The sequence below is a fragment of the Bufo gargarizans genome, chromosome 5, assembly GCF_014858855.1.
Source record: "Bufo gargarizans isolate SCDJY-AF-19 chromosome 5, ASM1485885v1, whole genome shotgun sequence".
NCBI classification, from domain to species: domain Eukaryota; kingdom Metazoa; phylum Chordata; class Amphibia; order Anura; family Bufonidae; genus Bufo; species Bufo gargarizans.
In genome coordinates this window covers 136,230,817-136,256,937 of record NC_058084.1, presented here as the reverse complement: position 1 = coordinate 136,256,937, position 26,121 = coordinate 136,230,817, and the positions used below count along the sequence as shown (strand labels likewise).

The following is a 26,121-nucleotide window of genomic DNA, read 5'->3' as shown; positions in this document are numbered from 1 at the left end:
ACTGCGCCCGCTTACCCTATCTACCAGAGCGAAACCCCACAAAGTGTACAGAATTAGAAGGGGGACTACTTTAGGCCAATAACTATAAATTGGGCCTGTGTACTATTATATGTCGTCTTCTGTTAGCATTTTAAGTTTGTTATACTGCAGACCCAAGAAATATTAACATGCAGACCTGCTAGATAATGATATCTTATTGATATTTTACCATTACTGCATGCACATATAAACTCACCATGTCCAGGGGAGAAGACATCATCTACAGCATTCAGACATAACACTGGTATTTCGATTGATTTCACCCTGTGACATGGGCTAGCATCCTTATAATAGTGATCGTTTGTTGGATAACCAAACATTACTGAGGTAAATCTTGTATCAAACTCTCTAATGGTCTTAGCCTGTGATGTAAAGGTCAAAGAGGAAGGAGAATCAGATCGAGTCCCATACAATGAAATGTATGGTAAAAATTAGGATTATTTACTAACAGTAAACTTCCAGAGCGTATTTACAATAAAACCATGTCAATCATATATTTTATCTAACATCTAATACGTGAATGCACTTTTAAAATTAAAGGGCATCTGTCAGCAGATTTGTAGCTATGAAACGCTGACCTGTTACATGTGCGCTTGGCGGCTGAAGGCATCTGTGTTGGTCCTATGTTCATATGTGCCTGCATTACTGAGAAAAATTATGTTTTAATATATGCAGAAACTGACCCTCTAGGAGCAACAGGGCGCATTGCCATTACTCCTAGAGGCTCAGCTCTCTCTGTAACTGCTGCGCCCTCTCCACTTTAGGAGAAGTACCAAGCATGATGACGTTTACACTGCCTGGACCTGCCAAAGTGACAGGGCAGTTGCAGAGAGAGCAGAGCCCCTAGGAGTAATGACAACGCCCCCATTGCTCCTAGAGGCTCATTTGCTTATATTAAAACTTCATTTTTCTCAGCAATACGGTGACATATGAAGATGGGACCAACACAGATGCCCTCAGCTGCCAAGCGCACATGTAACAGGTCAGACAGTTTCATAGGTACAAATCTGTGGACAGATGCCCTTTAATGCCAGTCCTGAACCTCAGTGAATAGATTGCAGTGCAATGAAATGAATGAAGCTATGGAAATCTTTTGATGACAGTATTACCCTACTCTTTATCAAGGTTGGACTAGCCCACCACAATATCGGTGGTCCCAATCTGTGACATCATAATAATAATAATGATTGGCGCCATAATTTGCAACTTTTCATTTCTCTCACTAGTTTTCAAAAGTGAAATGGAAAGTGGGTAGGAGTAGCAGGAGGGAGCGTTGCCTCCCACTAGCCGACAGATTTACTGGCAGAAACTGTTGGAAATTATAGTTCAAATCTACACCAGCAGATAGCTGGTATAGATATGAATTTCTGGAGCACAGACTGAAGGGAGATGCGACTAATTAAATTTTTTAAAAGGTATGTGCCTACGGACTAAGGCTGGCATTTGTAATGCCAGTCTTAGTATATCTGCCTCAATAACTTTTGACTAAAAGTCAATTTCTTATGCGTTGTTTTAAAAATATTGATTTGTGCAGTATGTCCAACTATAACATGAACACAACATTCTTTTGTATTGCTGGAGTGTGAAACCTGACTAAGGACCAAAGAACTTCAGTCTGATAGCCCTCTTCTCTTGAGAAAAATAGTGTATTGCAAAGCTACTTGTCCAAACTAAGGCTAGGTCTAAACGACGACATTTGTTGCACCAATGTGGCGCGACAATTTTTTATAATGGCAGTCTATGGTGTCGCACTGCAACATGCTGCGACGCAACAGTTGCAGAAAATCCACTGGAGATGTCACATGTTGCAGTGCGACACCATAGACTGCCATTATAAAAAATTGTTGCGCGACATGGGTGCAACAAAATGTTGCGCGACAAATGTTGCAGTGTAGTTGTGCCCTATATGTCGCTTGACTTATTGTCGCGCGACAAATGTCGTTGTGTAGACCTAGCCTAATAGCATTGCCCTACAGGTTAAAAAAATAAGATCCTGTGTAAATTGGAGCTCAATGGATTGAGTAAATCATATGTAGCAATTCTCCGTTAGTAGTTGTTTGCAGTTTATAACCAGCTCTCCAGGCAATGCTTTCTGGATTGCTATGAAGCTACCAATCTGAAAGAGCAGCAGTATAAAGCTTGAAGGAGGGACAGGGCAGTATCCTGAGGCTCGGATGAGACAGGGAGAAGATACTGGACTGACCAAGACCATGTGGTGCTTCCTGAACTGTCAAAGATACACTTTGATACAACCAAATTCTGGACTGACTTAATGGGATTGTCTCTTTAAAACACCTCTGTCCATATGTCCTATCAGGGCATATGGACATCTTAAAGTGGGGTGCCGCATTTCACCCCGTGTATTTCAGGTGCAGATTGTGGCACAATGGCTAGTTGTGCCGCAATCTGCGACTTCTCACCGGTCATGCCAGGTCTAAAATTGTGGGCCGGGAAGGGGACAGGCCGGGAGACCGGTCTCATTTACCATTTTCTATGCCTGTTTCAGGCGTAGAAAAAGGTTGAAATATAAGACATCTAGGAAGTGGTCTTACATTTAGAGCTGACGCTGGATGCGCTGAAGTTATGGAGAGGCCAGGTTAGGGGTTTATTAAGATTGGCGTCTAAAACACTGATCTTAATAAATGTGCCAGGACACAAATTGCTAACTTTGTGTGACATGCCAGAGGGTTATTGTGCTTGTTGAGATCATTCAACATTATATTCCTCGTGCAATGATGTTGACGTGCTTTTGTCATTTACCTTGTACGACCTATTCATCTTTACTTCTCAAAGTTACCTTACATGCTACAAATTTTTAAAGTTGGGAAATTCTAATTTTTCAGCATTGAAAACAGATCACTTATATCATAGCTGATGATAGCATTTTTTTTTAAAGTTATGTGGATCATAAGCAGCGCTTAATTTCCCTTTTTATATGCAAAAATAAGTGTGTGAGCTCATGTGCACATGCACGGATTTCCTACACATCAGTATTGGTGTTGATAGTGTTCCCTGCCACTTTTCTTCTTTCAAAGAGAAGACGAAAAACGCCAGGTTAGAGCCGTGGTTATTATGGTGACCTGTATTGGCCAAGTGTAGTGCTGTGCTCAAAACATAGTGAATTTGGTATGGTTGCCACTTGCTTGTCTACTCAGACATGATCAAGTCACAACTATTATATATGAGATCGGATCGTATGACAGTACCGAGTTCACATATATAACAAACATACCTACCTTCATAACATAATCAATGTCAAATTGTTTTTCCAGTACTGGGCGGTGCCTATAAAATAACAAATAAATGGATTTCAATAAAGTAATATCTACAAAACTATCTGATGATTTCTAAAGTGGATAATGCACAGGGGTGGCCATGTGCCTCATGTGTTCTGCATCCTGTACTGTACAGAACAGAAGCTGTGCAAGCAAGCACTGTAACATCACATTCTGTACATGTATTAGGCATAATCACATATTGCATGTATCTTTAGTAAGTTTGTTATTACGCTATATGTCGAATTGTAAGGAATTAGATTCTTTGTATTTCACCTCTAAACATCAATAAGCAAACATAACACACTGTACAAATTAACAACATGCATATAACATTTATTACACATTACATGCTTTATAAAGAAGTTAAAGGGTTGTCTGAAAATCGAAAAAAAAAAACCTCTCCCCCCCCCCCCCCCCCCCTTCCCAGTGTCCTAATAGTACTTCCTGCAAGTTGCCATACTGTAAGGGCCCAGTGATGGCACGGGCTCAGGAGCTGGGTCTGTGCTTTCACAACTCACACCCCGCTCTGCCAGGATCAGAAATAACTCTGATCCGTTGTTTAACCCTTTAGCAATGATGACTTTGGCATCTAAATGGTTAAAGAGAGTGAAGGGGGGATCCCTTGTCCCATGGAGAACATGGACAGCACACGGATGTGACACACTGAAGGTTCACATGTCATTGGTCAGTGTAAAAAAACAATGGAGACACCTGCGAGTGGCTATCTTTCATGGTCATGGCTAAATTGTAGACTGTTGTTATAATTAATAAAAAGAGATTTATGAAAAACAAAAACAAAAAAACAATGGAGATATCCATTACTTTGGTCTCTATTCATCAACAGACATGTATGTGTCCAACAGCAGATTACTGAACAGTGCTTTGTAAAAATGTGACATTTCCCATCATGCAAATCAGCACAGCCATGTCAGTTCAGATATTGGCATGTTGTGAGATTTCAGCTCGACAAACTAATCAATTGTGAATACAACTGTAAGATCCTCACCTGTCTCACACTCAGGTGTGACCAAAAAGGGTCCTCGTGGAGCTGCGGGACAGGTTATGCGTGTCTCCATTGATACACCAGCTCCGATCCCTTTGCGAACCGACGCGGGGATGGGTTTGCATGTGCGCCGGAGGGGAAGACCGCATGGCTTTCGGGGACAGTTAGCCGAGTGCGCTGCGGCCGAGCTTGTCTCTGGTGCTTATTGCGGATTCCATTCCGGTGTCCATGTTGACGCGCTTGCGCACTCTCGCAGAGCCTGTCGTGCATCCGCGTGTATGTTCGAAGACGGGTTGGCAAGGTGATACGCGGTTGCACGTACGCGCTTCTTATGCGCTTCGCCGACCAGCGAAGGGAATAGCACCTGGCCGCAAGTTCAAAGCAGATTAGGGGGCAAGCATTGGTCTAATTGACTAATGACAGACCAAAGCCTTGTACACAGGTGTAGGGCAGGATAATGACCTATGGGGAGTGGACACTTGGCGCCCTGGGATTTGTTAGCAGGCATATAAAAGGTGGCCTCCCAGGTCGGTCAGTGCCCACTGTGATCCTTTCTTATTCAGGTGCAGGTCAGTACTGCTAGCTACTGACTGAAGATTGCTGGGACTCCGTCCGTGCCAGTGGGACCCAGGACCCGGGACTTTCAGTGATGCATCCGTTTACCTGGCAAGTTGCACAGGGACTTATGCATGGATCAGCATCTAGCCTAGACACTTGTGTATTTGGTTGTCTGTGTATCTGAGTTCCTGTTCGCCGTGACAACAGTGGTCTTAGGGAGCTCGTACATGGTGCACCCCAGCCATGGGGCTGCAAGCAGATTGCCTCTAAGGGTCCATTCACACGTCCGTAGTGTATTGCAGATCCGCAATACACCCGGCCGGCTCCCCCCATAGAACTGCCTATTCTTGTCCGCAATTTCGGACAAGAATAGGACATATTCTATTTTTTGGGGGAGCCGCGGCACGGAAGTTCGGGGCCGCGCCCCAGAAATGCGGATGTGGAGAGCACATAGTGTGCTCTCCGCATCTCTTCCGGCCCCATAGAGAATGAATGGGTCCGCACCCGTTCCCGATATTGTGGAACGGATGCAGACCCATTTGCAGATGTGTGAATGGACCCTAACTGTCAGGCTGCACCTGTACTTGTCATTGTTTCAGAATGCAATCTGGCAACTACTGTAGAGGTAACTTGCATAAGAATCCCATGGCAGGCCACGTGACATACAGGAACCCTAACTAGGAAAGTGAACATCACTGCTAATTAAAGTAGTTGAGGCTTACCTCATAATTGATGCTTGAAGACATGTTGTTAGATAGTAATTAAAGAGTATCCAATTAAGAGGTCTTTCTAGGAGAGTTGCAGATTCAAATACTTCCCAACCAGCAGAGAACACAGTCGCACCCAGCAGCGGGGTCTGACGCCCAGTTTTTCCTAGGTAGTTCAGTAGCAGCATTCTATAAATAAATGTGAAAGGGCGGATTACTCATAATGAAGTTAGAAATAATATTAGATTTAGCAATTGTCATTAGTTCTCAACACACTACTCAACAAAAAAAAACCTTTTTGTCTGCTACTGGGCAAAAAACATTTGTCCTATACTAAATCGAGTGTGCGGATAACAAATCCGAAGTCAGAATTGTTGTAACACGTCACAAAATTTTGCTACCTGGTGTCTCTGATTTTGTACCATTATGGTACATAAGACTCGGTTAAGCCCTCAAGAGAACCCTCCTAGTTCCCTGACAATAATGTTACCCAGTTTGGCATCCATCTCATAAGATGTCAACCTTCACTATTGTTATGATAAGAAGATGATACCATTGAGGTGCTTTATGATATAAACTATAGGTCCTTATTGTTAGCCTCCCCGTCATATACTGTTCTTCTAACCTACATGTCTCAAGCTGTTCCCTTCTTCTCCACCTATTATATTAGGGCCGCCTAAATGTCCCCCCCTTTACCTGCTACCAGGTCGGGACGCCTTACAGCATATTATTAAGCAGGTCACCGAGACTTGGAGCGGCACACGCTGTAGCGCCACACCCCTCTCTCAGTGATTGGTTGCTCAAGCCAAGCCTCCCGTCCAATAATCTGTCGCCTCTATTTAATTAGCAGGTCCGAGCGCGCGCACGGCCATACCAGTACTGGTGCTGCCGCTCTGCCCACGTGCAGCCTAAACGCTAGCTCTCTCTGCTTTACAGGCGATACTTCTGTGCTCATGCCCCTGTTGCTCCTGATGAAAGACCCGTTACAGGGTCATTAGAAACGCGTCGAGCAGGGCTTAGGTTTATGTAGCCAGATTGTAGTCTAGCGGCGGTAGAGTCTTGGCTGATCTAGGTACAAACTGATCGCTATTCAACATTGACAAGGACCCTGCACTAATAATAAGGTGGTGACACAGCTGGGACAGTACAATACATAAACCCCACTTTAGACATAGTCATTACTTTGAATGGTGGCACTGTTTGGGTGTCGATGTGAACTGGCTCAGTGTACATTGCCTGCACAGCTGACTTAATGTCTACAATACAAGTGGAAGTGTCACGGAAGGTGTACAGGAAACAAGACAATGCAAAATGAATATATGACTCACTGGATCCAAAACTAAGGAACAAAAAGGGAGACCCCTGCATCAGACCTGGCTCTCTCCCTTACTGCTCAGCCTATGCAATAATCCCAATGGTGGATGATCGCATATCCTCGTACCTCGACTATATAACACCTGAACACCCTACAATAGTGAAGGGACACGACCACCGGCTCCCTACACTAGACACGGAGGGAGTCAGGGTCACCTGGGATCCAGCAAACAGAAAATCACAAATGAATGTACAACACTTAACTTGTAGAAGACTGGGAAATAGGATCAGCATGCACACACACTCCAGGAAGCTGTATAAACCGCACACTAATGCATTATGGGGAGGAATTTAAAGGGATGCAATCAGTCCAACTACATGACAGCTGAGAGAGGCTAACGAGATGAGGAACTGAAATTCAAAACAAAGAAAACTCAAGGAGGAGGTTCTGAAAGGCTTCTGTTAGAGCTTCTCAGCTGTCTGGTTGTGACAGTACCCCTCCCTCTACGAGTGGACGCCGGACACTCAGAGCCCACCTTCTCAGGATGGGACCTATCGAAAGCCCTGATGAGACGAGTGGCCTTAATGTCCGTCACTGGGACCCACATCCTCTCCTCAGGACCATAACCCTCCCAATGAACGAGGTACTGGAGAGAACCGCGGACAAGACGAGAATCCACAATCCTAGAGACCTGAAATTCAAGATTCCCATTAACCATAATCGGAGGAGGAGGCAAAGGCGAGGGTACAATGGGTTTAACATAAGGTTTCAATAAGGACTTATGAAAAACATTATGGATCTTCCAAGTCTGAGGAAGATCAAGACGGTAGGCAACAGGATTGATGACAGACAGGATTTTGTAAGGCCCAATAAACCTAGGACCCAACTTCCAGGAGGGAACCTTCAATTTGATATTCTTGGTAGACAACCACACCAGATCACCAACATTCAGGTCCGGACCAGGCACACGTCTCTTATCTGCCACACGCTTATATCTCTCACTCATGCTCTTTAGATTATCCTGAATATTTTGCCAAATAGATGACAAAGACGAGGAGAATCTGTCCTCATCAGGTAAACCAGAAGACCCCTCTCCCGAGAAAGTCCCAAACTGCGGATGAAACCCATATGCACCAAAAAATGGTGACTTATCAGAGGACTCCTGACGACGGTTATTTAAAGCAAACTCAGCAAGGGACAAAAAAGAACACCAATCCTCCTGATTCTCCGCCACAAAACAGTGCAGATATGTCTCCAGATTCTGATTGACGCGCTCTGTCTGGCCATTCGACTGCGGGTGGAAAGCAGAAGAGAATGACAACCGAACCCCCAAGCGAGAACAGAAAGCCTTCCAGAATCTGGAAACAAACTGCGTGCCCCTATCAGAGACTATGTCTGAAGGAATACCGTGCAATTTGACAATGTGATCAATAAATGCCTGCGCCAGCGTCTTAGCATTGGGCAAACCAGGAAAAGGGATGAAATGCATCATTTTGCTAAAACGGTGCACCACCACCAGAATCACAGTCTTCCCCGAGGAACGAGGCAGGTCCGTTATGAAGTCCATGGACAGATGTGTCCAAGGACGGGAAGGAATGGGTAAGGGAAGGAGAGGACCTGATGGCCGTGAATGAGGGACTTTGGCACGAGCGCAAGTCTCGCAGGCTGCCACAAAACCCTCAACCGACTTACGAAGCACAGGCCACCAGAATCTCCGAGCGATGAGATCCACTGTGGCTCTTGCCCCTGGGTGCCCAGCAAGGACCGTATCGTGGTGTTCCTTAAAAATCTTGTGTCTTAAAGCGAGAGGCACAAACAACCTCCCAGGAGGACAAAGATCAGGAGGCTCTGACTGGGCTGCCTGCACCTCTGCCTCCAATTCAGGAAAAAGAGCAGAGACCACCACACCTTCAGCCAAAATGGGACCCGGGTCTTCAAAATTCCCACCTCCCGGAAAACAACGTGACAGGGCATCTGCCTTCACATTCTTAAGCCCAGGGCGGAACGTGACAACAAAATTAAACCTTGAAAAGAACAAAGACCATCTGGCCTGTCTCGGGTTCAGACGCTTGGCTGACTCCAAGTAGGCCAGATTTTTATGGTCAGTAAACACGGTAATAGGGTGTCTGGCTCCCTCTAGCCAATGGCGCCATTCCTCAAAAGCCAACTTGATGGCCAACAATTCCCTATCTCCCACATCGTAATTTCTCTCTGCGGAGGAGAGTTTCTTCGAGAAAAAGGCACACGGTCGCCATTTGGCAGGAGAGGAACCCTGAGACAAGACCGCACCCACACCCACCTCAGAAGCATCAACCTCAACTATGAAGGGTAGAGAAATATCAGGTTGTACCAAGATGGGAGCGGAAGCAAAACTCTCCTTGATATTAGAAAAGGCCTTACCCGCCTCTACCGACCAGGAAGAAAAATCTACCCCCTTTCTGGTCATATCAGTGAGTGGTTTAACAATAGAGGAATAATTCAAAATGAACTTCCTGTAATAATTAGCAAAGCCCAAAAAACGCATCAGCGCCTTCTGATTCTCAGGAAGCTCCCACTCAAGCACAGCGCAGACCTTCTCAGGGTCCATGCGAAAACCAGAAGCGGAAAGAAGAAACCCCAGAAATTGAATTTCTGGAACCGCAAACACACATTTTTCCAGTTTTGCGTATAATTTATTCTCCCGCAGGATGAGTAAGACCTGACGTAAGTGTTCCTTATGAGTTTTGAAATCAGGAGAAAAAATCAAAATGTCATCCAAATACACTAATACAGATTTTCCCATTAAATGATAAAGAATGCTGTTCACGAAATGCTGAAAAACGGCTGGGGCATTCATCAAACCAAAAGGCATAACCAAATTCTCAAAATGGCCCTCAGGGGTATTGAAGGCCGTCTTCCATTCGTCTCCTTCTCTGACCCTGACCAGGTTGTATGCCCCTCTTAGATCTAATTTGGAAAAGACTTTAGCCCCAACAATCTGGTTAAACAGGTCCGGGATCAGAGGAAGCGGATAAGGGTCACGAATAGTGATACTGTTCAGCTCCCTGAAATCCAGACATGGTCTTAAAGAACCATCTTTTTTCTTAACAAAGAAAAAACCAGCGGCAACAGGTGACTTCGAGGGTCGTATGTGTCCTTTTCTCAGACTCTCCGAGATATAAGCACGCATAGCGACCCTTTCAGGTTGGGAAAGATTGTATTAACGAGATTTAGGCAGCTTGGCGCCTGGGATGAGATTAATAGGGCAATCGTACTCCCTGTGCGGGGGCAAATCCTGAACTCCACTCTCAGAGAAGACATCCGAAAATTGAGAGAGAAAAGGTGGTACAGTCTTAGTAGAAACCTCAGAAACAGATGTCGTGAGGCAATTCTCTCTGCAAAAGTCACTCCAACCATTTATTGTTTAGTGAGCCAGGGTAGCCCCAACACAAGAGGAGTAGGTAATCCGCTAAGGACGAAACATGACACATCCTCAACATGAGCATCACTCACAATTAAACGAATATTGTGAACTATGTCCTTTAATGATTTCTGAGAAAGTGGAGCGGAATCAATAGCAAAAACAGGAATATCCTTTCCCAAAGTGCACACCTGGAAACCATGAGTTATCGCAAAATGATTATCAATGAGATTGACAGCTGCTCCACCATCTACAAAAATCTCACAAAAAATGTTCTTGCTCTCTAGCGCCACCCTGGCAGGCAGGACAAAACAGGAACTACAAGCAAACGGAAAACCTTTAATTTCCGCCTCAACCCTGCCAATAGTAACAGATGGAACATTTTTAAAAGATTTTTTCCTTTTTGTTTCTTTATTACTCCCAGAAAACTGCCTGAATCTCCTAGAGGGACAAACATTTGCCAAATGATTTATACCTCCACAACAAAAACAAACCTTCCCATGCGGGCTGAATCTTCTATTGTCAGAGGCAATCAACCCCAGCTGCATGGGCTCCTGCTCAGAAGGGGCTGACAGCGACTGAGACCCCTGCGCACAGAATGAGACCGCTGCACTGTCCTGGGACTGAGTATGACAGGAAGGAGAGATCTCTCCTCTCTCTCTCCAAGACGCCTGTCAATACGAACGGCCTGAGACATAGCAGAGTCCAAAGAAATAGGCCTCTCATGAAAGGCAAATGCATCTTTCAATCCCTCTGAAAGACCATGGCAAAATTGACTTCGGAGTGCAGCATCATTCCAACCAGTATCAGCTGCCCATCTCCGAAATTCTGAGCAGTATATCTCTGCGGATTGTTTACCCTGGCATAACAGACATAGTCTAGACTCAGCCAAAGCAACACGATCCGGATCATCATATATCTGACCCAGGGCTAAAAAGAATTCATCCACTGAACGGAGGGGCCGTGCCCCCACCGGCAGCGAAAAGGCCCACGACTGAGCGTTACCCCTGAGCAGCGATATAATGATCCCCACCCTCCGTTCCTCATCACCAGAGGAATGGGGAAGAAGGCGAAAATGGAGTTTGCAAGCCTCTCTGAAACGCACAAAATTCTCACTACCCCCGGAGAACGTATCCGGGAGCGAGATCTTAGGCTCAGAACAAACTCCATGAACGCAAGCTGAACCGGTCACTAGAAACTGAGAAAGAGTCTTACGGAGATCAGCTACCTTCAATGAAAGACCCTGGAAGCGTTCAGTCAAAAGTGAAACCGGATCCATGCTTGAGACGGTTTTGGCGGTTTATAATGTCACGGAAGGTGTACAGGAAACAAGACAATGCAAAATGAATATATGACTCACTGGATCCAAAACTAAGGAACAAAAAGGGAGACCCCTGCATCAGACCTGGCTCTCTCCCTTACTGCTCAGCCTATGCGATAATCCCAATGGTGGATGATCGCATATCCTCGTACCTCGACTATATAACACTTGAACACCCTACAATAGTGAAGGGACACGACCACCGGCTCCCTACACTAGACACGGAGAGAGTCAGGGTCACCTGGGATCCAGCAAACAGAAAATCACAAATGAATGTACAACACTTAACTTGTAGAAGACTGGGAAATAGGATCAGCATGCACACACACTCCAGGAAGCTGTATAAACCGCACACTAATGCATTATGGGGAGGAATTTAAAGGGATGCAATCAGTCCAACTACATGACAGCTGAGAGAGGCTAACGAGATGAGGAACTGAAAATCAAAACAAAGAAAACTCAAGGAGGAGGTTCTGAAAGGCTTCTGTCAGAGCTTCTCAGCTGTCTGGTTGTGACAGGAAGGCAACCATTTATGCTCACACTCACATGCTGCCCACCTACTCTAGCATTTATAACATATTGATTAGGGGGTATCATTTCTAATCTAAAAGACGAATAAAGTTTTGGTATTTTCATTTTAAACCGTCCATTCCTATTCAGTGAATCAGGCTATGCATAAGTATGCCTAAATGAATCAAGCACTTGGAAACCATTGAATAATTTTGAACAGAAAAAATAAAAATAAAAAAATAAAAAAATTTGAAGCACACCCCTTTCCATATAATTAAAAATTAAATACCTAAATAACAATAAATATAAACATCATGGGTATCACTGCAACCGAAAACGCCTATACTATTAAAATAGAAACCAAAAATCCAATACGGCCGATTTGCCATTTTTTTATTGCTTCTCTTACCCCCAAAAATTGAATAAAATGTCACGCCCACTCCAAAATGGTGTCAATAAAAAGTACAGATTGTTCTGCAAAAAATGAGCCCCTAAACAGCTCAGTAGACGTAAGTATAAAAAAGTAATGGGGATCAGAATATGGTGATAATTTATTTTTACACTATTTAGACATGAAAAACCTATACATATGAGGTATCGTTGTAATCGTACTGACCCGGAGAATGAAGGGCATGGTTCAGTTTTCCCGTAAACGAAACGCCGTGGGAACAAAACCTGTAAAACGGTGGAGGGATTGCGGTTTTTTTCCAATTCCACCCCATTTGGAATTTTTTTCCTGCTTCCCACTACATTATATGCATAATTAATGGTGGAATTAGAAAGTACAACTTGTCCCACAAAAAATAAGCCTCCATACAGCTATGTGACCGGAAATATAAAAAAGTTATGGTTCACGGAAAATAGGGTAGAAAAAAATAAAAAAAAATTAAAAAAAACTCCGGGGTTAAGGACCTCCACCGTACATGTATACCTACTATAAATGGAAAAATAGAAGCTCTTTGCGCACATTTTTGATCAAACGTGTGTTGGGCCCATCTACCAGGTGTCAAGGTGGCTTCCGCAGATGGGTACCTAACACTATTATACCGCCTCTCTTGGACTTACCTAAGCCTACAATATTCAGGGCAGTGTAGGAACCAGCTACATTTATACTCTGCTCAGAATCCCCAGGCAGATGGGTGTTCCTCAGTCTAAAAGAGGCTGCTACCCTTAATATATACTACAAGAAAGTTTAGGCTAGCACATTCATATTCATAGTCACAGGTGCATATCTATCCCCAAACATGGCACCCACTCGCACGTGCAGTGGGCGCCATAGGTGCCGGGTTTCTGCTATTTTAAATAGCAGAGACCCGCGGCACATATATGCGATTAGCCATAAGGCTGATAGCATACATTCTCCCTTTCAGATGCCGTGGTCAAATTTGACCACGTTATCTGCGCAGTCCGGCAGCGGAAGTCGTGCACTTCTGCTCCGTTAACAGCGTTCCACGGCTGAGATCGGGGGAACCTGGTACATTGATCTAACAGGCTGAAGCCTCAAGCAGGCTTCGGTGCTTATTAGATGACTATAACAATACAGGCCAGTAGGTGGAAGCATTGTATTGTTATAGTGCAAATTAAGTGTTCAATGGTGTCTATATAGACAACAATGAACACAATAGGCAATCTAATGATTACCAGTTATGGTCACCCAAGGTGACTTAAAAAAAAAAAAAAAATGTTCAAATCGCCCCACTTTCCTTAAAATAAAAATACTTAATAAAAAAAATAAACACCATGGGCATCGCCGTGTGCGAAAATGCCCATACTATTAAAATATAACAATATTAATGGCATAAAGCAAATGGCGTAACGGGAAAAAAAAATTAAAACAGCCAATTTGCCATTTTTGGTCACTTCACCTACCCAATAATTTTTTTTTTATAAAAAGTGATCAAAAAGTCGCACACAGATTGTTCCGCAAAAAATTAGCCCTCACACAGCCCCGTACACATAACTCCAAAAAAGTTCCAGGGGTCAGAATATGGTTATAAAAAAAATAAAAAAAATTCCTCAAAGGTTTAAAAAAAAAATTTCAGTATTAAAACGCAAGAAAATGTATACAAGTGTGGTATCGTTGTAACCGTACTGAGCTGAAGAATGAAGATAACAGGTACATTTTACCGCATAGTGCACAGTGTAAAAAAAGAAAAATAAAAACCCTTATCAGAATCAGTTTTTTCCCAATTCTACCCCATTTGCAATTTCTTTCCCGCTTCCTACTACATGGTATGCAACCGTAAATGGTGCCATTAGAAAGTACAACTTGTCCCGCAAAAATAAGACCTCATAAGGCTATGTGAATGGAAAAATAAAAAAAAGTTAGGACTATGGGAAGGGGGGGGGGGGGGGGGTGAAAAACGAAAACGCAAAAATGGAAAATCCCAGGGTCCATAAGCGGTTAAAATCTAGACGGGTCAGGCAAATTCCGATTCATATTTAGAATCAGAGAGCTCATTTTAGTATAAATCACTTGTTTTTCTCTCAGTAGCAAAACCATTGTTGTGCAGTGACATCAATTACAAAGACTTGGAAGAACACACGAAGAACACTGCCACCTAAACCTGGAAATATCTGACTTGTTTGAGTATTCTACACATATAATGGGTGACACATAGGTGTGGTTACCCAGCTTTTCACAGATTCTGCATGCAAGGCCGATGTGAAGGCAAAAGCTGGCGCATGCATAGGGCACTGCTTCGCTACCGGTAATCTACTAATGAGCACTTCCATTGTGGAAGCACTAATTACTATAGGAAGCAGTGAACATGTTACTCCTAGTGCTAGCATTACTCATTGTCCCCTGCACTACAGTGTGCCCAAATAGTGTACAGCTTTAGGATGTAGTGTGTGTAGTCGCTAACTATGACCTGACACTGTGCAACATCAGGGCACAGTGTTGCAACAAGAGAGTGCAGATTGAAAGTGGTAGCAGTGGCACCCAGAGGGAGAGAATAGTTTTTGTCTGGGGTGAGGTTGGGGTAAGAGGGGCGACAGGGGTCTGCATGATCTGGGGTTTGTGTAAATTTGGGGTCTTATCTGGGGTCTGTAAAGGACTGATGGCGGCAGCCGAGTTTCTTAAAACGAGGGCTGTATATTATAGGTTCCATAATGACTTTGTAGTGACCCTCCTCAAATTTGTCCTTACCCATAATTTTTTTTCTGTTCAATTCTTCCACCAGCTCAGGAGGACCGCGGTTCTTCCACCAGCTCAGGAGGACCGCGATGAGGAGCCCTTGTGCCCCTACATACGCTAATCTCCTCCTGGGCTGGTGGGAGGATAAGGTGGTCTTTCCTGATGTACAAACCTGGTGGGGTGACAAGACTGTCTTCTGGACACGCTATATTGACGATGTCTTTGTAATATGGAACGGTGACGCAAAGGAATTTGAAACATTTGTTAAGGCACTTAATATAAATGAGTTGGGCTTATCTTTTACCTTTGAGTTTCACGTTTCGCTGCGGGACATGTTTGGCCTGTTGCTCTCTGAAAAGCACCAAGACCAACATCTGCTCAGTCACAAACAAGAGATACGACATCAGAGACTTTGTTAACTGTAGGAGTAAGGGGGTAGTGTATCTCTGTCAATGTACATGCCCTAAGGATTACGTGGGAAAGACCTTCAGGGAATTCCGTCGACGTATTCTTGAACACACTAACGACATCAAGAAAAAGAAAGATACCCCTATAGCGAATCACATGTGGGAACAACATAGTGGGGATCTGAAGTCCCTGAAATTCTCAGCCCTGGAATTAGTGAGACCCTTCCACAGAAAGGGGGACTGGGAGCCGAGAATCCTTCAAAAAGAGACCGAATGGATCTACAGATTCCGCTCTCAGTCACTAAGGGGGCTTAATGAGAAACTTACATTCTCATGCTTTATTTAACCTTGAATTTGTAACTATTATAATTTCACCTACTTCAAATATGGTTAGCCCCTTGCTGTATTCAATACGCTTCACCTCCTATAACTGATAGAAAATGCTATCGACACAAGAAGTGTCATGTCACTATTTAGGAGACAGCTCTATAAATCTGAGAGTCTATCTATATATCTAATGTATCTATGTGTTGGCAAGAACAGGTGTTGGTTTACGGCACACTCACTAATTTTATAATTCGAAAAAATACACTCCCATGCTGTCCTCTTAATGTGTGGTCATAAAACATAAGTACCATTATACGCCCCCCTCTCCCTCCTCTTTGGGAGAGTCTGGAGTATGAGTGTGGGACGTATATGGGATGGTAGCAATGGAGTGGCGTACTCCCTTACGATCTGTCTGGCTACACATACCGATTAAGCGCAAGGCACTGCATTCCACTGTGCATATCGGTGGAGCGCGTGGCAATTTTCCTGCATCACGTGAGTACGTCACGTGACCCGGACATCGAACGTGCGTTCCACTAGCTTCATAGGTGAGACGCACGGCCATATTGTTAAGGATCACGTGAACAAGTCATGTGATCGCAATATCGAGGGAGCCGTGATTGCATGAATAACACAGCAGCACAGAGGCATGCTGACGCTATCATTGGTGATTGTATGGTGGATTCGCTTTCAGCGCATTAGGATTATAAGCACCATTAGGTCAAATGCTATCTGTTGGCATGGGGAGTAGTACCTAGCCAATAGCAGGTTTAACTCATCATCACATGATAAACATGGGCGGAGTTAGGGGTGGGCGATATGGCCTAAAATCTATATTGCGATATAATTTTAAGCATGTGCGATATATATCGCAATATATTGTTTTCTATATTTGGGGGGGAGGGGGAGGTTTGAACTTTTTTTTTTTACTTTTTATTTAATAACTATTAGCCCCCTTAAGGGCTAGAACCCTTGTCATATTCACCCTAATAGAGCTCTATTAGGGTGAATAGGACTTTACACTCTCCCTGCTGCCCTGTGCTTTGTGCACACAACAGCAGGGAGCTGACCATGGCAGCCAGCCTCTCATGTGCCCCCCAGCCACTAATGTAGCCCCTCAGTCTCTGATGTAGCCCCCCAGTCTCTGATGTGCCCCCCAGCCTCTCCCTCTTATCAGCCCCCTCTGGTAACTCAAACCCACCCCCCTCCCTCCCCAGTATTAATCATTGGTGACAGTAGCCACAGGGTCCCCCCCCCCCCATCATTGGTGGTAGTGGGCAGTGTGCCCCCTCCCTCCCCAGTATTGATCATTGGTGGCAGGGGCCCCCTTCCCCCCCACATCATTGGTGGCAGCAGCAGTTCCGATATCGGAGTCCCAGCAGTGTAATGCTGGGGCTCCAGTCGGTTACCATGGCAGCCAGGACGCTACGTCCTGGCTGCCATGGTATGTCAGTGAGCAGCATTATACTCACGTGCGCCGTGGCCGCCGGGCGCTCCTTCTTCTGTCTGTGCGGCGCATTGCTAATGCTTATAGCTCACGTGCGCCGTGGCCGCTGCTTCTTCTAATAGGTCTGTGCGGCGCATTGCTAATGTATGAATTTCAGGGCTGATCTGGGGTCTGCATTAATTGTGGGATCTGGTCTGGAGGTCTCTATTATTTTTGGGGTCTATGGGTCTGCATTCATTTTTGGGTCTGTCTGGAGGTCTGTATTAAAGGGGCTCTCGTGCCTTTGAGCGAAAAGCCCCTAGGGACCTAATCTGCCCCTGAACCTAAAATCTCCACTCACCTGGCTGTGGTCCCAGCTCTGCTCCATTCCTGGCTGCTTCTGGTCCCTGTTGGACCAGCAAGTGGCTTAGTCCCATGACCACTGTGGCCAATCACAAGCATCAGTGGACTCAGTGGCTTGAATGGTACCTAACAGTTGTGACCAAACAGAGCAGCAGTGGGACAGCAGGCTGGTGAATGGTGTTTGTATGTTCAGGAGCACAGGATAGGGCCTCAAGGGTTGTTGGCTCCAAGACTGGACAACCCCTTTAATTTTAGTGTCTAGTTTGGGGAGCTGTGTTAATTTTGGGGTCTAAGGATGAGTATTAATTCTGGGATCTCATCTGGACTATGCATTAGGAGGATGTTCAGCCATGAAAAATGAATTTTTTAAAACTGATTAAAATAAAAGTAGTGATACCTTCCTGCTCCCTGCCCCTATTCTTTTGCGGATTCTGTCTCCTCGTTAATCTCTGTACTTAGTCCATCTCCACTTAGACATCTGACCACTGTGGCCAATGACTGGTAGGAGAGTAGCGGTGGATCAGAAAGGTATCAATGCTTTTATTATTATTTTTGTTAACAATCTAAGCAGTTTAAAAGAAAATTAATGGGGGCAGATTGGGCAGAAGCAATCACAGTATTGGTGGAAGCCACAGAATGGCAGTATTAAAGGGGGCAGCTATAGAGAGTGGGGATGGACTGCAAAAGCAATGGGTTAGAGGTGTCCCCGGAATCTTCAGGGCCCTAATGCTAAGACCTCATGCACACAGCTGTTGCAGATGAACATTCTTTTCTTGAGCGCTATATGGCTGGAGCAACTGGATCCAGCTAGAAGGATAATAATAAATGCGTTTGGATTGCTCACCGAAATATAACACGGCCCAGCTGAAACCACTCAGCTGTAATTATAAAATATTAAACAGATGGCCGGTTCTAACTTCTTTAAAAAATAAAAATTTATTATAAAACCAATATATTCAACATTCATGTAGTGAAATAAAAACAAATTCATAAAATAAAACCAATTCATATAGCTTGTGTGCACTGCGATAATGGTAATCACAGTCCCTCTTTTCCTGTTGCGGAGCTCACACAAAACAGGAATAGTATGGCGGTGTTATGTAGGAGATAAGTACGTGTCTTGCACTGTATATTTATGCAGTAATAGGCTGTTGTCGCTGGTCCCTTATATTGCAATATGCGTATAATCAGCAGGTTGATATGTTTAGCACTTCAATCCTGCGCCATATTAGTGCTTTATTTTATGTCTTTTGTATTAATGTTTTTATGTTACCCTTTCTTACTGTTGTCCATCAAATATAACATATAGTACACACTTGGGTTAGTTTGTTGCTTACCCTTTTCCTAGTGTGTTTAATCTATGTATTGGGTAACCGTATGATACATACGTGGCTGCTATCCCGCTGTTTTCTCTCCTCTGCGATCCTCACTATGCGCTGCCGCTTGTGCCTTTGCTCGTATCTTTGCTCCTTGTGCATGCGGTCTAGGGAGACAGGGACTCTGACTTCATTTCGTAAGAGATTTTCTTGTACTTATGGTTCTTTTCTCCTCCGCTATATATTAATTCATCAGACGCGTTTCGAAACTCACAATTGGTTTCTTCCTCAGTGATATAAAGCTATTACTGCATAAATATACAGTGCAAGACACGTACTTATCTCCTACATAACACCGCCATACTATTCCTGTTTTGCGTAAGGTCCGCAACAGGAAAAGAGGGACTGTGATTACCATTATCGCAGTGTATGAGTACACGTGAACACAAAAAGTGCGCACAAGCTATATGAATTGCTTTTATTTTATGAATTTGTTTTTATTTCACTACATGAATGTTGAATATATTGGTTTTATAATAAATTGATATTTTTTAAAGAAGGTAGAACCGGCCACCAGCTAGAAGGATGCTAGAAGTTTTCTAGATTGAAAGAAGATCTTCGCTATCGCCATCTAGCAGAGGGGGTATGTTAAGAGGGATGTAATCTTTAGGTTTTATAGAGATCTTGTTCCCTAGATATTGAAAAGTGGCAACGCACTGCTATTCCCCTACTCTATCCCCCCCATGTTGCAGCCAGGGATCCACTGGCATCAGGACTGACTTTCCCCAGTTGATTTGTAATCCAGAGTAATTACCAAAGGTATGTATAATATCCATGTATGAAGTCAGACGCATTTGCCAGGAATAACAGCATATCATCAGCATATAGGGCTATTATTTCCTCCCCTAGGACCATACCTACATCCCGCTATGTCCACACACCCTCTAATCCTTGCTGCCAAAGGTTCTAGAGCAATTGCGAAAAGGAGGGGGGACAGCGGGCAGCCCTGCCGCATACCCCTTCCCAGCTTAAAGGATGCAGAAACGTTGCCATTAGCCTATATGCATCCCTGTAGTGATAGGCAGAGGATTTAATTCAAACTCTTCTGCTGTTTGGCTGTATCTGTCTCTCCTTGTTTTGAACCTACTTGCTGACTACTCTTTTGTACCCTCCCTGGTCATTCTGGTAGGCCTGCTACTACAGAGCTTGCACCTGTTTTCTGATACCTTAGTACGCAGAAGAAACCTGGGTACCTAGCAGCCAAGTTCAACCAGCCTTGGTGAGGGCTCTGGTGAAGAGCCTAGGGGGTATCTTTAGTTCCTACTAACTGGAGTGGTTAAGGAATACTGGTAGCAGTTGCTGAGTTTACTGGCTTCAGTTCCAGATGGTGACCATAGTATTTCCTTACATAAACTGTGACGTAACATCACAAACTCTATTGGCAGGGACCTTTCTCCCCCTCTCTATTACCAGCTGACCTTCCCATCTCTGCTCCTAAGGCACATGTCAGGGTGAAAGAAAAGGAGTGGTCAGATGGATTGCCCTATCATTTTCTTTTTAAGGAAGATGCCATCAGTGGTGTCTAGAGGAGTCTTAAGGCTCCATACATGTTATACTATTGTTAGCTGTTTCTGTCAGGACCAGCTAACAGTCTGGGGTAGTATATTCACCCACTGTCCAGCCAAGGGATGTTCCTGGTGCACGGATTTCACATTTTATGGTTTTAATTACACAGCTACATCCACAAATATTATTTGCAGTATATTATTATATGTATTCTGGTATTTCTAGGGTTAATTTGCTTTCAATCTAAGATGCTGATTTTACCTGGTTAGGGGACGTACTTGTGTGCATTTATTTTGTGTCTGTTAGTTTTGTGGTGTACATTATGATTAAATATCGCTTAGTCAATCGAAACACTTATTTATACTGACTAGCGATACTTGTGATTTCAATTTTCTAAATGGCATTTTTTGGAGATCCGGTGACGTAGCGGGCTCTCCATGGGGCTGCCAGGAACCCTGGTGATGTCACCGGCACTGATGGGCGGGATTTAGCTCTGCCCTAGCCAGTAAAACGGCTAGGGCACAGCTAAAGCCCGCCCCTCAGAGCCGGTGAAGTCACCGAACATACTGCAGGGCGGAAGTTTCAGCCTGGCAGTGTGTTATTGAAAACAAAAGAGCCCTTTAGCGCAGGGCAAGGGAGCACATTGGAGCATGAGATGCTCCGATGCTAGCCTCAGGGGGGCTGTCTGGGTGAAAATAAGGGTATGTCCGGGTTCAGCTCTGAACCCGAACAACCCCTTTAACTGACTGCTGCACTATATCGACCAAAGTATTGGGGACACATGATAAATCTCCCCCATAGTGCATAAAAGTCACCAACTCTGTCCTGACTCAATAACTGCAGAGTTCAAAATCTCTGGCATTAACATCAGCACAAAAAGTGTGTGCCTGGAGCTTCATGGCATGGGTTTTCATGGACATCAGTGGCATGAAAGCTTTATAACATCAGGCACAATACCATGTGTTGTAAAGTGGACTCTGGACCAGTGGAAGTATGTTTTGAGGAGTGAGGAATGCTATTTCTCAATCTGGCAGTCTGAGGGACAAGTCTGGGTTTGGTAAATGCCAGGAGAACCTTTTCTGTTCCAGCATGACTGTGCCCCAGTGAAAGCAAGATCCAAGGTATGGTTGGGTGAGTTTGTGTCACAAACTATCGCTGACCTTGTTGTGCATGGGGTCAGAAGGCAGGTAAGCCATAATCATCCAAATTATAACAAATAAAGGCTTTGCATGTAATGAGTCTATCTCATATGTTAGTTTCACCTTTTAAGTTGCATTACTGAAATAAATGAACTTTGCACGATATTCTAATTTTTCGAGTTCCACCTGTAGCTGAAGTTTGCTCTCCCTGAATTCATTTCAGGTGCAGTTGGTGCAAGGAGAGGTATCCTATGGAGTAGGTTCCCATCAAAAAGAGGTCACCTTGAAATGGTGGGTGGGCACATATGATTTTGATGAAAATATATTTGCCAAGTACCTTTCATTCATTGTATATAGTGAATGCAGCATTGGCTCTTATATTCTATATTTGCAGGGTGTTGTTGCTTTGTGTTTGCTTTTACTTATGGATTTAGAATGGGATGTCATAAAAGCTCCTACAGGTGCAATGTGTAGGTGGTCCAATTCTTATTTCCACATAGTGTATCTAATGTGCATGGCCAGCCTGTTGTTGAAATGAATAAATTTCATTGAGTATTTTATATTTCATGGCATATATAGCACCCCTAAAATACAAATATTAAGCTTAAGAAATCACAATTGTCATATTGGCTGCAGACGATAATACAGTACAATATAAAGAGATAAACATTTGGAAACACAGAAAGAATAAATAGCTGTGCTTGTATCTGGATGATGATTTGTAACCCCTTGTTCTCCATGATAGTAAGCACTTGGTTGGTGTTGAACTCCATTGCTTAGAGAAGGGGGATGCAGAAACTGGTACAGAGCCCTAGCAACATTTTCTTTCTTTGGTGCTGAATCAAATAATTAATTCAAAGCAATTAGAAAAAAGACTGTAGTATAATTTAGAAGTGTCATACCAAGTTCCCATCTTACTTTTCAAATTCTCAAATCATCACGATTCTGTATATGTACACTAATGAACCATTTACCAACCTCCTACCGTCCTGCCTCTCCACACCCATGACTCTGGTATACTGGCTATTTAACATGTCTGTCTGGGCAGTCCAGTGCTCACGGATGTAGTGAAAACTACATTTCCCATAATCGCTCTGTGTGTGCTGATTCACACTCTCTGTAATATCACTGCTGGTTCTAGTGGTCACTAGGAGTGAGGCTTTTTTTCCACACCAGAGAAGCGCAGCTGAACAGCCAGACTGCGCACACGCCATCTCAGTGCACAGATAGAAGAAGAGACGCGCACATGGTCAACCTTTTATATAGGGAGCTACAGCTGGAAGATAATTGCAATTGCAAACACTCATGATTTTTAATGTTTGGGGCCACATGCCATGAATGTAAGTTGGAACAAACCCTTTTGTCCAAGTTGAATTAAAAAAATAAAAATAAAAAAAAAGGCGACATTTTACTGTGTCCTCAATCTGCTCCACATGATGTCCTCCTGTCTTCATCTGTCAGAGGACATAATTTCCAGTACCAGGGATCAGTCTAGTCTCCCTACAGACCTAGCTGATACACTGGATATAAGTAGAAAAATTGGCAAAATGTGCATAGAACTAGAGGTTTTCTTAGGATATATTTACACATTCTGCTGGCCCCATGTCATATGACCACAATGTGTGAATATACCCTTAGCCTTTAAGCATAAAATTAGCCTTTAAGCATAAAAATGTAACATTCTGTGAACCATCAAATGTGCCTTATATAACACTAGCAGAAGGACCCGGCTTTGCACGGGTATATTTCATCTAATGTTTGTGTGTGTCGTTAAAAGATATCGACAGTATCCCCTATAACAGTGACATCTACAGTACCCCGCCCCCTTAACAGTGACCTCCACAGCCCCCCACCCCTTAAAACTGACCCCCCACAGTGCCTCGCCTCCTTAAAATGTGACCTCCACAGCAGCCTACCCCCTTAACTTTGACCTTCACAGCAGCCCGCCCCTTTAACAGGGAGTTCCACAGCACCCACCCTTTTGACAGTGACCTCCCCCTTAACAGTAACCTCTACAGCACCCACCCCTTAACACTGACCATAGGTTACAGTCCCCGTAACGGTGACCTCCACCATTCCCCAAATACAGGTATAAAGTGAGCCATGATAGCAGCTGCCACATGCTCTAGATGTCCAAACTGCGGCCCTCCAGCTGTTGCAAAACTACAACTCCCAGCATGCCTGGGAAGCTTACAGCTATTAGGGCATGCTGGGAGTTGTAGTTTTGCAACAGCTGGAGGGCCGCAGTTTGGACATGCCTGCTCTAACTGCTTCTGTTCCTGCACTGAATGCTACATTAGATATTCTTTGATTCCTTGTAACCATTGACACTAGCTGTCTAAAATCTCAAACGCTGCCCCTCGACATGTTTCGCCAGCTAACCTGGCGTCTTCAGAGGTTCAGGGCAGAGTATACTCTAATAATATACATAAGCAGTTTTTTTCCACTTTTGGTTCCTTTATTTTTTATTTCAAAGTTTTGCAGTAACTTAAATTTGGAATACTTCCTCTGCATGTCTCTTCCCCTGCACGCAGAGCTCAGGGAAAACTGTAATATTTGTGCCCTGCTGCCCAGTATAATCCCTGCTGCCCAGTATAATCCGTGCTGCCTCTAGCTTTACAGGACACAAAATGATGCCCCATCCTCACTGCTATCAGAGATTAGGTGACGGGATCACATTTATCTGAAGACTTTTCCAGTCTTCTGGTTAAAAAATTTGTTTTATGCCCCATTTCTTTAAATGGCTGGTTTAGATTATCATGTATGCTTAGTTACTGTCATTTTTGGAGGAATTAAAAGTCCTGTCAGCAGAACTTTCTATTTTGACAAAAATAACAGATGCATGATGTCATGGAGGGATCAGTTTTTTTAACATGCTAGTGAATAGATAGCGGATATAAACAGAATCTTTTTCATCATTCGATCCATTTAACAGATCACTTTTTTCAATAGTTCTGTTGTTCTCAAGGATCAGAAGGACGAAAGCTCAACACAGATGTGAACAAGCCCTAATCTGTTAGGCGGGCTTAAAGGGCATGTACAGCTTCTCAATGTCTTTTTTTATTGCTTGGGTAAAATCATTGTACAATTTTGAGTCTACAAGGTAACAGACTACAAATGAACCCTGTGTAGTCTGAGTGCAGCCATACTGCCATCCCTATAAGCAGAATAGTTCATTTTTTTAATCTCCCTAAGGCCTCATGCACACGACCGTTCAGTTTTTTGCGGTCCGCAAAAAAACGGAAGCCGCCCGTGTGCCTTCCGCAATTTGCAGAACGGAACGGCTGGTCCATTGTAGAAATGCCTATTCTTGTCCGCAAAACAGACACGAATAGGACATGCTATATATTTTTTTGAGGGGCCACGGAACGGAGCAAAGGATCTTTTGCGGCCCGTTGAAAAAAAAAAAAAACTGCGGCTCGGATGCGGACCCGAAAAACGGTCGTGTGCATAAGGCCTAATAAGAATGTTGCATAGTTTTTCCAGATCTCTCTGGGCAAAATTCAGACACTTCGAGTAAGGCTACTTTCACACTTGCGCTTGATCGGATCCGTTCTGAACGGATCCGATCATATTAATGCAGACGGAGGCTCCGTTCAGTACGGATCCGTCTGCATTAATAACTTTAAAAAAATTCGCAAGTGCGCAAGTAGCCTGCGCGGATCCGTTCAGACTTTCAATGTAAAGTCAATGGGGGACGGATCCGCTTGAAGATTGAGCCATATGGTGACATCTTCAAGCGGATCCGTTCCCATTGACTTACATTGTAAGTCTGAACGGATCCGCACGCCTCCGCACGGCCAGGCGGACACCCGAACGCTGCAAGCAGCGTTCAGCTGTCCGCCTGTCCGTGCGGAGGCGAGCGAAGCGGAGGCTGAACGCCGCCAGACTGATGCAGTCTGAGCGGATCCGCTCCATTCAGACTGCATCAGGGCTGGACGGAGGCGTTCGGGTCCGCTCGTGAGCTCCTTCAAACGGAGCTCACGAGCGGACCGACGAACGCTAGTGTGAAAGTAGCCTTATAAGAGACTTTTATGGAGCTTAAATTCGGCCTCCGCAATATTAAATACCCTTCTCCCCTCTCACATTCCTATTCTTCTAGGAACATATAATCTAGTCTGAACAAAATAGAACACTACAGTGGGTTATGAGAGCCATTAACCCCCTCCCCCCTCTCACCTAGACCTCCCTCCCTGTTATCCCGTTTTTACTTTTCGAGTTATGTTACAACAATAAGACTTAGGCTAGTTTCACATTAGCGGCAGGGGACTCCAGCAGGCTGTTCTGGCAGGTGAACAGCTGTCGGA

General features: G+C 44.1%; 1 protein-coding gene across 1 annotated transcript in view; it reads right to left on the bottom strand.

Annotated features, from left to right (window-relative positions):
* ABHD3 (abhydrolase domain containing 3, phospholipase) overlaps positions 1-26,121 on the bottom strand; it is a 99,476-nt gene that overhangs the window by 4,048 nt on the left and 69,307 nt on the right. Inside the window, exons 6-8 of the mRNA XM_044295289.1 lie at positions 5,601-5,774; positions 3,276-3,324; positions 236-401 (exon numbers count right to left, since the gene is read on the bottom strand). Of these exons, the coding sequence (XP_044151224.1) occupies positions 236-401; positions 3,276-3,324; positions 5,601-5,774 (389 nt within the window). The remainder of the gene's footprint in view (positions 1-235; positions 402-3,275; positions 3,325-5,600; positions 5,775-26,121) is intronic.